The 14271-nt window shown below is 34.3% G+C and overlaps 1 protein-coding gene and 1 long non-coding RNA gene across 2 annotated transcripts in view; one reads left to right on the top strand and one right to left on the bottom strand.

Annotated features, from left to right (window-relative positions):
• Positions 1-4570: 4570 nt before the first annotated feature.
• On the bottom strand, positions 4571-12182 carry LOC136717727 (uncharacterized). Its single transcript, XR_010805237.1, has 2 exons — positions 12044-12182; positions 4571-5464 (listed from the first exon to the last, which is right to left on the bottom strand). It is a non-coding gene; the product is annotated as an uncharacterized LOC136717727 (long non-coding RNA).
• The window catches only part of nfic (nuclear factor I/C), a 173689-nt gene continuing 170907 nt past the window's right edge, over positions 11490-14271 (top strand). Inside the window, exon 1 of the mRNA XM_066695196.1 lies at positions 11490-12288. Coding sequence (XP_066551293.1) covers positions 12286-12288 — 3 coding nt within the window. The 5' untranslated portion in view covers positions 11490-12285. The remainder of the gene's footprint in view (positions 12289-14271) is intronic.

Here is a 14271-nt window from a genome sequence, read left to right as displayed (position 1 = left end):
CTAGTTTGTTTCAGTTAAGTTGCTAAGTAAATCTGACTTGTTTTATGACAATCTTCTGCAGTATTCCTTAGTTAAGTTACAGTAGTTCTTTGTTAACACCTGTGAGCTGAAGTACTCAAGGGGTGTGGATATAACAATAATGGCTACAGTGAGACACACCCTAGGCACAGGGTGAGCTGTGTCTTGCACCTTTGGAAACCTCACAGTACTGATCTGCCATTCAGTTCTGGGTATTCCCCGGAGCATTACTGAAACATTGTAACAAATACTAGAGTTGTAAATATGACATTGACTGATGCCTAATTATTGATGTTTTGGAGAAATCAAAACAAATTTTCATCTTCTGTTCAGATTTGCCAGAGGTGAAAGCTGCAATAAAATAAAATAAAAATGTTTATGTACCCTTTAGTCTAAGATTGTGACGATAAGGGGAAAAGGCAACATCTTGAGTCAGACTATCATAAATTGAGTCATTATATGAGAAAAGGAAGTTTAGAAACAAAAACAGTATTGCTACAGCAGAGGAAAAGGTAGAATAAGGTCTTCAAACACACTCTCACAAAAAAAAGAAAAAACAAGTGTGGTTGCGAAGACTTTGAAGAGTAAGTTTAGAACTCTTAAATATGGATTGTGGCTTTCAATTTGTTGAAAGGGATTTAAGAAAGAATCCACTAATCCACCGTGAACTGTTGGTTCTTGTCTTTGTCTTGTTCATCCCATTGTCAAGTTTGGATAACATGCCAAGACAGCTAATACTCTGGAGCTGAGAATAACCTTTTTATATGCTAGAGTGAGTCAGAAAAGCGGGTAATTACTTCTAAATACAGTGGCTCTAATACATATTTCTGCACCAGGTGTACAAATACTTACAAGAGCTAATGAATGTATACAGTATACACCTCATTTAGAACTCCCAAAACAGCAATTTGCTCTTCACTAATGTTTTGAGTTATATATATTCTTATATGGAACACAAGAATCATTTAAAAATCTGTCAGTGCTCTTTACCGTGGCCGAAATAAGCATTTGAACCCTTAACATATAAAGACAAATGGGAGTGGCAACCTGTTAAAACTATGTAGTTGGAGTTTGCTAATCACCACTAGGTCAAGGTGGTTATTCTTGAAAACTGTTGAAGCTCAGCACTATTTATAAGATGTAGAGTTTTGAATGTGGACTGTAAAGTACGCAACCAAGACCAACATTCCTTCTAGATTATGGAAAAAATATTTATTGAAAAAGGCTATTTGAGCTACAAATAGCTGATTTACAATGAGTTTCAATGGTGATAAAACACACACGATAACAGAACATTCGTAATACACTTTTAATTCTTTCAGCTTGCTGTTGTGTGAAGGAAACTCCCTTTTTGCACTGAATTAACAAGGTTGTATAGCTGGTGTGAGGGGTCTTCTCTGAATGGAAACCTTTATCTTTCTCAGCTCTACAGCAATTGCAGTCTTTACAAGGAACTCGCACCACCCATTGAACTCTATAATGACCAAGGACAGCTTTTCTGGCTGTTCGGAACACCTTTTTCTGTTTTCAATACAAATGTAATTATGTGAATTAATGAATTGCATTATATAGTCAATAACTAAATTAAGCAGCTTGATTTAGTAATATAATTAATTGTGTATTGTGGGTTTTGCATGGGCATTAGTTGCTGGATTGGAAGCTATAAGAGTATTTTTGTGAAAGGTATGGGAAATATCCACACATTTACATTATTTTATTTAAAATATCGAATTTAGATCTGACAGAAACACAACCAAATATCCCATGACTACTGATTACCTTGAATTTATGTAATAAGAAATTTAAATGTGTGAGTAGCTGAGCAATTTTGGAAACTTTTTTTTCTCAGAAACACGATCAGTATTAAGTTAGGATTAAATGGAGATGATAGGGTAGATTATGTACATTTTCAATGCATTTCATTACATCCGTTCTGTTTGAAACACCCTTAAGACACGGTGCATGCTCTGAATCATGCATTTCTCTGCATAAGCCAATCCAGACCATTTTCTCGTAGGTATTAAACTGCATTCTGCTTTTGCAGAGGTGGTGTTGCATTCACTGCCTGCTTGTGCCAATGAGAAATCTCCCCACACAACACTGTAGATCTGCCTCTCCCCTGTGAGAGCCCAGTCGAGCTGAGGCAGGATTATTTCCTTGTTCAGACAGTCCCTTCTAAGCAGCAGAGATCGGGCACGTATAAGGAAGTCATTCTTTCACATTAAATTCCTCCAGCAGGATAAAGCCAACCCCTGCCCTGCCATGACTTGGCTGAGCCTGGGTACAGTGCATGATTTCATATACTGTGAAATTACAAGGCTCACGTTCCCCAAAATAGCATAGAAGCACTGGGTTTATGTATTCATTTATGTTTTTTGATTTTTTTGTATAACATACAATATCTCGTTTTAAATTAGCTAAACACTATCTTTAAAATTGAAATACTTTTGATAATGTTCTATCTATATGTATCTATCTGTCTATAGTTTGGATTTTTGAAGGTGTTTTTTACTTAAAATCATTAAGGAGTTGTATTTAAATTCATAGTGATTTTACTTCCATTACTCGACATAATGAGATCTCTTTTTTTTTAAACCATAGAATTATTATATTTCTTTTTCATTCTGTGGAAATGTTTATGTTGAAAAAAACGTAACACACAGGGGATGCTGTTTCCCTATCGTATGTAAACAATGGACTGTGATATGAAGGGTGCACAATGGTGTCAAGGTGAAAGAAACGTGCCATGTAGCAGCAACAAGTGCAGCCATTGAAATTATAGAATGATCCAACAGGAAATATCCTTGAGTTTTGCCATTAATAAACTTAAGCCTTAGGGAAATCAAATGGTAACAAACATAGTGAATCTTTTGAACAATGGTCCAAATATATTTTTTGTCTCTGCAGCAAGTTGTTCAAAAACATGAGCTCGCAGTCAGACAGCATTTCTTCATTAAAATCAATTAGGGATAGGATTGTGACTGAGTGGCTGCACTCTACTTGCAGTGCTTCTGTATTCCTCTGCTACAGTTTTTGTGTTGACACAGTTTGAAGACCATTTTATTTTAATAATAACCTCAACTTTATTTATCTAAAATTGATTACTAATTTGACTAGTAAAGTATTAGTCATACATTTAACTGCTGATGTGCATTTGCTGACTTGCCTTCGTTGGTGCTCATACTTCTAAATCCATCAACTGACAAATAGTGAACAAAGAATTCTGTTTGCCAAAGCTGCATTTCTGTTGCAGTGCATATTGCCTGTTGGCTTCCAGACCAAAAAGGTTGTTTTTTAATTTAAAATGGCTTATCCTAGCAAGGTTTCTGTTGGGGTGACCTGAAGTCCTTTGACAAAATGGTTGATTTTTCCCTTAGATGTAAAAAAAAAAAAAAAAAAAAAAAAGATAAAATTAAATCTCAAGATTAACAAAGATTATTAAAAGCAAAACCTCTTTCCTCCAATATTACTTCAGTGCTTCAATTTGCTTTATGAATATTATTATTAATTATCAGTCTAGAATGTTATTGTTCAGTTTTTGTTTTTTTTACATGTGCATTAAGGAAACCTTTTAAGATATACAAACGTGTGTAGCTTGCTTGACAGTTTGAGCACCAAAACACAAACAGGCCTTTGATCTATTAGTTAATATTCTTCCCATTTCTCTGACATGAAAGCAGACTGCTGCTATAATGGCACCATGCCAGTGGCAATGAAGTTTTTATTTTTTTTGTTTGTTTAAATGTCCTGTCATGTACTTTCCTAGCATTGCATCAGTGTACTGTCCTCAGATATACCTTAGAGCAATTTCCTGTTTGATTATTGATTTATTTATATATTTTACAAATCCTACAATGTGAAGGGCATTCCACAAACAATGCAAACTTAATTGACAAAAACATTTTGTCTCGCATAGAATCTCATCAGTTTAATATTTTATAAGTGAGCAAATAAAATATTTTCTGAAAATCAATAGCTGTATTGCATCAATAAAAACAAGGGATAGTTGATGTTAGCGATTTTTCTAAGAACAACAACTATAACTATATTTTTTCTGCTGGAAAATACAGAAGTGTAAAATCCATCACACGACACGTATTAGGGTGGGATTGGGCAGGGCTGAAAAGTGTGTGTGGGTCCCCATCCTGCAGCAGCTCCTGTTGTGTCCTGGACATGGCTAGAATTTGAAAGGGGACGGTACTGTCTGCTCTCATACTGATACTTGAACTCCGCTGTTCCAGATCTGGATTTTCAGTGTGAAATGGATGGAGAGCACATACAGTAGATCTCAGAGGACAGTATTTTATGGGCTTCCATTCATTATATACAGACTAATTTAACTTTTGGTACGTTCAAATTCCTATATAAAAAGGTGGGGGCAAAAGGGTAGTTTTGAATAAAATAGATACAAATTAAACCTGTTTTTAGAGAGACATTGCTGAATATATATATATATATATTCATTGATACATAATTGCTATAATTTAAAAGAGGGAACATCTTCAATCAAGATGAGTTTGCATTACCAATAGAAACCAAGGAAACAGATACATGGAGTTTAAAACTGATTATATTGTTGGGTAGTAAATGCTAAAGATCAGATTAAATGAATGTGCTTTACAAGTTCTCACATATTTCTGATCATGTTAAAGCTTGCCAAATATGCTGCACCCACATACACAAAACACATCTAGCTATTTGCCAAATACATTCCCAATGTATATATCCAATTTATATAGGGATCCAAACAATGTATATATTGACAGTGAAGGGGTTAAAATATGACATTACTTATTAAACACCTTTATGTCTTTTAATTTTGAATGTGTATAGCATGTTCAAAAGTAGTTTTTGTTGTGGTCTCTGTACAATGTATGTCAGTGAGTTAACACTGGGATTACAAGTTTGCATTATTTGTTTGTATGAAAACAAAAATCCAGAGAATCTGATAATTGTTTGTCTGCCACTTGGCTCAATTTCCTTAACTGAGAAATAAACCATAACAGTGACAGTGAATCTGTCAAGTATTAAAAACAACGACTAATACGTAGAGATTATTATTTAGAAATCAAATTGTTATGCTGTGAAAATTGAAATGTGGCTTGAGTTTACTTGAATAAACTTCAATTACTTGATGAGTACAGCTAGAGGATGTCTGAGGAATTTTTCTGGAGTCTCGTCTGCACACTTCTGTGTTGTGTTTTAGAATCCAGCTCACGTAAAAAGTCAAACAAAATCTCCTTTTGTTTTGACTGTTTTTACCCTCCTGTGTACTTGTCCGTGGAATAAAAGCAACACTTTTTTTCACAGTCCGTCTGTCGTGCTGTGGATATTCCAAGATGTAATTAGATGGATGCTTCGGTCGCTCCTGACTGAGGACTTACAGTCTGCCCGTAACCAGTCCCATCTTCATTCCCACTGAGCGCCACACAAACACACATGCACTCTGCAGTATGGAAAATAAAATGGTTGAGTAATTATAATCTGCATACATTTCAGATCGTCTTCATGTAAAACTTTATTACAAGAAAACAAAATCCAATCTTTCCATCTGGTGAGCCAAATTGTATTTATGTCTTAAAATTATGAAGGATTTAAGACTATTCTTATATTATATAATATCTGTAATCATTAATATACAGTTTTTATTTTTTTTATTTTTTTTACCATAGGTGAACAAATTGAGGAAGCCGAAAACGCAAAAACGGGCGAATTCTTATGGGCAATGAGATGCTGAATTGTACAAATGTGGTTAAATTTAAAAAGTGACTGCAGATCATGTTATATTTTACTTAGTTGCTTGGCTATTAAATGTTTGTGCATTATATATATTGTGTATATATGTGTGTGTGTGTATTATATGTATGTGTATATATATATATATATATATATATATATATATATACACACACACATACATATAAATTCGTAGAAACGTGTGGTTAGAATAAAAAAAAAAATAAAGACCACAGTGTTAACAATAATATGACAGTGAAGTTACTCAAACGAGAGAGAGAGGGCAGAAACGGTAATTCAGTTTCACTTTGGCATTGCAAAGTAATTGTGGAGGTTATTGGCAGTATTTTAGAATCTGTGATTAGTAGTTAGTAGTTAAGGTCAGAACTCGGTAGTTGTTTCCTATCCTAATATTTCAGGTTTGCAGTTGTAGTTAACAAATGTAAAGAAGTTGCGTTTATTATATATATATATATATTTTTATTATTTTTTGTACAATTTTCATAACTTCCATTTATAAAACAATTATATAAGTTGTGTTTATTATATAACCAAAGAGGTATACACATTATTTAAATTGTACAGTTTTGAACTGAACTGCCATTCCTGGCTATTGAACTGGACTGTACACATGTGTTCAGAGTTCAGATGAAGACCCCCCGCCGCGTCTCTGTCCACACAGCTGCTCACGTATATTCCACTCCATAAGGTTGATCTATTATGCCCACAAAGGTGCCCATCAGCGCTGTTCAGTAAAGTCCATCTATTGTTAAAAAGTTGCTGACTGATACATTAGTTTTGTGGTGGAAACTTCAGTACAACAGCAGGATTTTCAAAAGGGAAAAAATAAGAACTGTGGGTCACCCCAACATCAGATAGCATTAAACAAATTGCCTGTGTGTTCTACTGCCTGTTGATATACAATAGAGGCTGATACTCAGAGAGGAACATTCTTTATGTCGGATAAGTCGAAGGTGTAAATCTGTTGTGAAAATGCAGAATCACATGTGTGTCCCAGTAGAGTCAATACTGTGTTGCGGTTTGCTTCGCTGGTTAGCTCGGCTGCGCCGTTTCTGTTTATTGGGCAAGTTTTCTTCTACCGGACTCTGAGATGGAGCTCGTTTTCCCCTTGAGGCATTATCAATATAATGAACTGGAGATCTGAGTATTCTTCCGTGCGGTACCCTTTTTTTGGTAGATGTTTCTATGAAAATCCATACATTAAGACGTCTTCGGTTTTGTTCACACAAACGAGTGTGTGGTTAAAACAGGTTAAAGTAACACAGCAGTTTTACCGATTTGCATAATGTAATATCAGAAGCGGACAGGTCGATTAAAAACAAACAAACAAACAAACAAACAAAAAATCTTGCGCAACGTGTGCAGCTACAGATTGTTTAAGTCAAAACAAAGACTTAGCAGGTGAGGAATCTGTATAATAGCACACTGCAATAAAGTGCAGGCTTTTTACATTTTAAAGGTGCACTGTAAGTATTTTTATGATACTTTTCTTTTTCATTTGAAAAACGTGCTGCACACTTGAACATCCATATTTATTCGAGTTTTTAAGAATATCGAAACTTTTGTATGAAAACTGTTGGTGTGGTTCGTTTCTTAAATCAGAAATAGGTCAGCACCAAACTTCTGCACATGTCGTTTTAAACGGTTGTAAATTATAGGTTAATACCACTTTGATGGTTTGCAGTTCCAGATTTTAGTCAGAGAGATTTGTTTTGTGTAACGTTTCTCGAATTGCATTCCATTCTTTAAAGAATAAACCATTGTGGTGTTCTTATGTATTTATTTATTTGTATTATTTTTCACCATACAAGTCAGTTTTAGTCTAAACTTGACATGCTTCATAATTAAGTTAAGCTAATTGTTTTGAATAATTACTAAATGTTATTGAAATGTATGATTTCTTGACTATAACTACAGGGGTGTTTTGTTCATTGAATTCATACATTGAATTAAAACATATTATGACAGTTCCAGTTCCAGCTTTTTCAAATTCATACCATGGTTAATTATAAAGACATGATCTTGCCAAGCCATAGGGATCGAAATTGATTATTAAAATATGTATTATATATATATATATATATATATATATATATATATATATATATATATATATATATAATTTCTGCTTATTTTAGTCTGTTTGTAGGCCATTAATGTCTTCCTCTTACTTCTCGGTTTAGCTTGCAGTCATTCTTATCCCAACGCATGAAAATTTGTTTTTGAAAGTTAAACTTTTTTTTCAGTATGCATATATGCTTAAAGGTATGTGACAATACTGTATCTAACCAGATACATATAATCCAGAACAATCACAGAATACAAAATATATATTTTTAAATCAAATATCATAATAGTGCATATTAGAATGTGAGATTTTGTAATTGCTGTAGTGAGAAAGTTATTATTTACTAAGTTAACCCGAAAACAAACATTTATTGACACATTTAAACATTGAACAAAACATGTTGAAAGCAGTGGAAAAGAAAACGAGTGAGTGATTAAAAAAAGTTTACATTGAAAAGGAAATAGGCTACACTGAGCATTCAAATCCTTAGTCAAAAGCATGCAAATATTTATATTTGTAATGTATAACCATCTTGACATACCATAACATCTGAATCATTGTTCACAAGTTGTAGTTAATGTAGTTAAAATAATTGTAGTTAATGTAAACTGTACATTTTAAGGGAGTTGTCCCCCACTCCCTTCAGTACATAAACTGTATAACACATATTGTGAAGGTCATTTTAGGTCAGTCAACTTTCACCAGGCTTAGTCTGATTAAATCACTTAAATCACTGGTGAGTGTCATGTCGCGATTTGTTCACTTTACAAATCGAAAAGCTTCTATGTAAGGTTTGGATCGGGATATTATTAGTATTATTATTAGTTCTTGCATTATTGATTACAAATGAAAAACAATTTTCTAAACTAGATATTGTTTTTCCCATTCAATAAAACAAATGTCCTCTTATTTATTATTGACTTGTAAATAACGATGAATCATGCAGTCAAAGCAAACGTTGCAAAGGAAACCTGAATCTTTACCATATGTATAAACAAATATCGAATACGATACCATTGCATGTGTAGCTAGTAGGGTTTTAATTTGGTTAATGATTTTACAAGTTAAACAAAATAATTTAGAATTTTTCATATGTTGAAATAAGCAGGGCGCTTTTTACATAGGATAATGCCAAATGAACTTGGTCTAAACGAAAGGAAAGTTTATACAGTGGATGGAAGTTACAGGGTGAAAATGGTAACTTGACTTGTACGTGTAGGCCTACATTATTGTTTGACATCTGTTCAACTTACAAAAGGCTAAGATTGCGACTGTATTATGGTATTTTTCTAATCCCTTTATTGACCATATGCAAAATATCAAATATTAACTAGACCCTATTGGTTTTTATGATTATAAAGTCTCGTTTCATATTGAAGGACGAAATACAACGTGAAATATAAGAGAAATGTTAAGAAATTCAGTTATATAAATATGCTGTCCTTCATAACAATAATGTAATTTGTAATGAATATTGCATATATTTTTTGAAGTACAGTATCTTAATTAATCTATTTATTTATTCCTACCCAATTGATGTAGAGAAATAAATCCACCTGTTTGAATTAAGACGTGTGTGTGTGTGTATATATATATATATTTAATTAAAATACATTCCACCAGGGAGGCTTGTAATAATAAAAAGTTTTGCGGTTTAAAATGTCGCAACAAATAAAGCGAATTTAACAAAAGGAGTAACATTTATTGCGATGATAATGTCGGAGACCGCAAGTTTCTTTATAAACTCTAAGATGGTTGTATTTAAAACCTAATCAAATGTGATTGGAACGGTTTATACAAGTAATAGTTAAAGGAATAAAAATCAAGTTTTTGAAACGCTATCTGTCAACCGTATTGAAATGTTTGCATTGCATATTTTGACTTTGTTTCTGTTCTGATCTCGATGTTGACTATATTGGGAGAACCTGTTGAGAGGCCGTGTCTCTCTTGAGGGTCCCAGGGCACTGCAGCGGTCCTCGCCACAATCACACAGGTATGTCCAAAGCACTGCAGAAAAAAGCTCCTGCTCAATAAGAGCAGATTTTCACAATTACATGGTTAATTTAAGTAAGTAAATAGTGTTTTTTTTTAATCCCCTTTGACTTTTTTTTTTTTTAACATGTTCTGGTAGCATATCCAAACTTTCTAGAGCGAAATAACCGTTCTCTCGAAATTCAGAGCCCTTTTCTTGGCACCTAACATTTGGAGCTATCCAAGGAACTAAAGAGTATAGTACAGCTACATTGTGGGGTTTAAATATATTGGGCACATGCACCACGTTCAACAATGACGACAGACCAGTAACAAAACTCAATCGTATATCCCGTTAATACAGCCCAAGGCACACATGGATAACCTGGATAAGGGCGTCTGCTAAGAAATAAATAAAATAATAATATTGTGAAGTAAATAAAGTATTTGTTTCTGATTAACAAGTGAGAGCAATTATAGGCCTACATGGCTATTCACACAGAAACAAATAACATTAACCTTAATACTTCAGAAACTGAAATTGTTTGTTTCTTTAAACATTTTTCTAAAGTGACAAAACAATACAAGACTATACAATATAAGAAATTTTAGAGTACAAACATAAAACACAATTGCAGAGATAAAATGTATAGTAAAAATGTGTTGGTTCTAATGAGATCAGTATTCCATTTATTACAATTGATCTTAAATTAAAATCAGCCACCGACTTTGAACTATAGATCAGTACATGCTCTTTTAAAATGCAAACTTTTAAGCTGTTTCCTGAACTGAAGGAAGTTAGGCAAAGTTGTAGCTTCCAGTGCCAACAAGTTCCAAAATGGTCAGATAATTACAATATAGTGTAAATTTGTAATTAAAACTATGAATATCACTAAATGACACAGTAACAGTGTGCGTAAATCATCTACAGCAAATTATTACAAAAGCTCTGAACAAATGTTAGCAATACTGCAAATAAAAATGTATAAAGCCAAAACCTACTAAACATATTTTATGAATCAATGGATTCTTGTTCGTGTATTGTTGGAATATATAAACTGCTTATATTAAATATAAGCTTATAGTAAATGTTACATGTATAATGTTATGAAATATGAAATGACATTAGTTATAAGTAGGATCGACATATTATCATAAAGACCTGAAGGATGATTTGATTAAAAATGTATGGTTATTTAAACAAGAAAGTGAACACCTTGGCATTTTTACTTGGTTAAAATGAGTGAATGCATTATTTTTTTAGCATAATGTAACGTGGTATAAAACATATTAACTATCTTCAAACTTGTTCTGTCGTAAATGTATTAAACGAGAAAGAGTCTAGTGTTTTGGCGATGTTTTATTAACTCAAGCTCAAGTCAACACCTCACTTTCTATAGTATTAGGATCTTAATCGATTGCCAGTGTGTGGTTGTGTGGTTGTATTCGGGCGCATAATAGGGGATACTGCAACCACGTTCACTCGCTCTTTAAAGGTTACTGGTCTTACCTAAAAACAAGAATAAAGTTGTTACTTGAAGGGTGGGGCTGGGGTGGGGTGTGGGGGTCGGCTGTTAAAGGTAAGCAAAGCGCAAAGGAGGGAGAAAAAAAGCGACGCAAAGGGTGCTCTGTGGTTGAAAAGGGGATGCTGCATGTTTCTCCTTAAATAACTTTTCCAGACAGCAGCTCGCCTGTGCTGGGTAAACAAGCCGCAGCACACTGCCCAGCACCCAGAGGAAACTCTTATATTAGATCGAGCTAATACGCGGATTTACATACTGAAACCCGGAAACAAATATACAAAGAGACAATAATGGTAGGTTTTGTGTTCATTTTTGGGTTTCAATTTTTGTAATCCCCCCTTTAATGCAGACCGTAATATATCCTTTCTCTTTTTTTTTTTAAACTACGCCATCAAGTGCAACACTAACACATTACCAACCCCCCATAAACCACCACCGTCTTTTTCATCTATTCCGTCTTGAAGACGACCGTAAGATCTCCTTGGAAGGCACAAATCAGGCCATTTTTATGGATACAAAAAGATACGCTACCCCTAAATCAGAGAGAGACACATAATTTCTAATCTATGAGAGCGAAGAATCTGCATTGTAATTTTATGCTACAGGCTACATCACAGCACAGCGAGGCACCGTCAGGCAAGACACTACTACTGCTACAAACTGTGAAAGCTGCATATTATAAGATCTCTATTTTGTTCTGGTGTACCTTGAAACTGGGTCTTTGCAACGAACTGAAGCCTCTGTTCTGGCACCGGACTGTTTTTTAAATCCCCCGTGTTTATTTCCCCTCGAAGACCAGGGATTATTTCTTTGCGAAGAGAAATGGATGATAAATAGTAAGACCCGACGCCGCGATCGACGAGATGACCAGGCTCTGAACTGCGGTGCTGCCAAAGCCTTTTAGCTACAACTTTTTTTTTTTGTTGGTTTTGTCAGTTTCACTTGGCAATGGTACGTTACAAATCAATTTCATCATTATTTGTCCTTATTCCAAAAAAGATGCACGCTGAAATGATCACGAGTTTTCTCTTCAGACGTATGGCGAGAATACAGAATCTTTATTATTATTATTTTGTGTCAGTTACTCTGCTGGTTCGTAGCCAAACGGAAGGTTTGTGGGGAAGGTTAGCAAATGCAGACTTATTTGTATGTATAGGGGCGTAATGAGGAAAATAGCTGTTTGGCACATCTCCCACTGAAAGTTGTCCGTTTTCTGCCAGCAAGCGCGGGATAGCGCAGATGTGTGGAAGCCGCGGCACTGGAGGCCGATTTTAACTTGAAATGTGTGAGACGCCGTCACCGGCGACAGAGTTACCAAGCTGGAGCGGAAAATGGCCGCTCCGAGAGCCGGAGGCGCGCCGGCTTGAACTTGAACCTTATACCGACAGAGGCGCACTATAGCTCGGGTCTGCTGTAGTCAAGTGCCGTATTATAGCTGTGCGGTCGTCCCAGCAGAGCAGTGAAGTGTAGCTTAGTTACAAGGACAAAAGTACCTAAAGCGTGAATGTTGAAGTTTGTTCATCATGTCAGCAGCCTACATGCGACATAAACACACGTGCGTGATGTGTGTGAGGCTGGCATGCGTCTCTGTCTGTGTTCGTGTCCAGTGTTCACAACATTTATACAGCATTATGTGAACTGAGCTACATACTTACCAAATAGCATGCATTTCATATATGCCCTAGTCGTATATATTTGTAATATTTAAATTAACAAGTAATTTTATCACACTTAGAAATCCCTTAGAAATTTATATTGCAGGTAATACTTCTGTATTATTTTTTAAATCATTTTTTGGTTGTTAATATATTTAATTTAATGCAAACTTCTAAGGCCTGAATGTAAGTAGCACATCTAATGGCTAACATTTTTAGAGTATGTATCAAATTTATTTAGACTTTTACACGTTACATATTTGCTATTTAATCCTGCCTTAAACAGAACTATGAAGTACACATTTCATAGGACCTTTCTCATCTGTAAACATTTATGATTAGGGCACATAAGTTTTGAAAACTTCTGGAAGTTTCATTTTTTACTTTTCCAATTCTAAGTATTGTCAACATATTGATATCCTCCCCCACACTTTTCCCCAAAGTTAAATGGCTTTTTTAACAACGTGCAATAATAATAACAATTATTATTAATAATAGCAATACTTATTAAATAATAGCGATATTAATAAAATAAAAATACGTTTCTCAGCTTTTGGTAGGCCTCTAACTTTCAGTTACACAATATACATACACAAGCATGTTATTTTACAAATATGTTCGATAACCAAGTTTTTAAAGCATTACATTTGCACATAATGGTTGTCAAAGTAAAATACATTGAAAATGTGCCGTTGTATTAATCATTTTTTCGTTAAAGTGATATTGTGATTCACCTTATTTGTGTCCTTTTCAAAAATATAACACTTCCTAAAGTGTGCAGAACAGTAATGCAAGTTAAGTTAGTCACCTTATTGTCACCTTGATGAAAAAGGTGCTTAATTGAATCAAAATAAATGATCTATTCATAACAATTCCCTATTTTGTTTTAGGGGGAAGTCCCATTTTTTGACAGTGTTTTTCATATATAGCAAATAAAGATAGTAACCCATACAATATATATCAAATCAAATTGGTTTGTAAAACATAACTGAGGGCATGACACACTCGGATGTCGGTGTTTCGTGTGTTTTCAATACTTAGTATTTTTTTTTTACTTCATATGGATTGCATTCAGTTCTAAAGTGAAACCTTGTGTGGTTATCAAAGAATATTTACTGTGCTTTTTTCACTGAAAACAAGTTGCGAGATTAGTTTAAAACCTGCAATTTCATAGTGCTATGGGAAATACAAAATTTCAGAAATGTCGGGGATGCTCCTTAGGCCATTTAGTCATTTTAGTTTCTAGAATACTACAGAAACTTCAACAGCACGTATTTAC

This window comes from Amia ocellicauda, chromosome 22, assembly GCF_036373705.1.
Source record: "Amia ocellicauda isolate fAmiCal2 chromosome 22, fAmiCal2.hap1, whole genome shotgun sequence".
In the NCBI taxonomy this organism is placed as follows: domain Eukaryota; kingdom Metazoa; phylum Chordata; class Actinopteri; order Amiiformes; family Amiidae; genus Amia; species Amia ocellicauda.
This window is presented reverse-complemented; position numbering and strand designations above follow the sequence as displayed.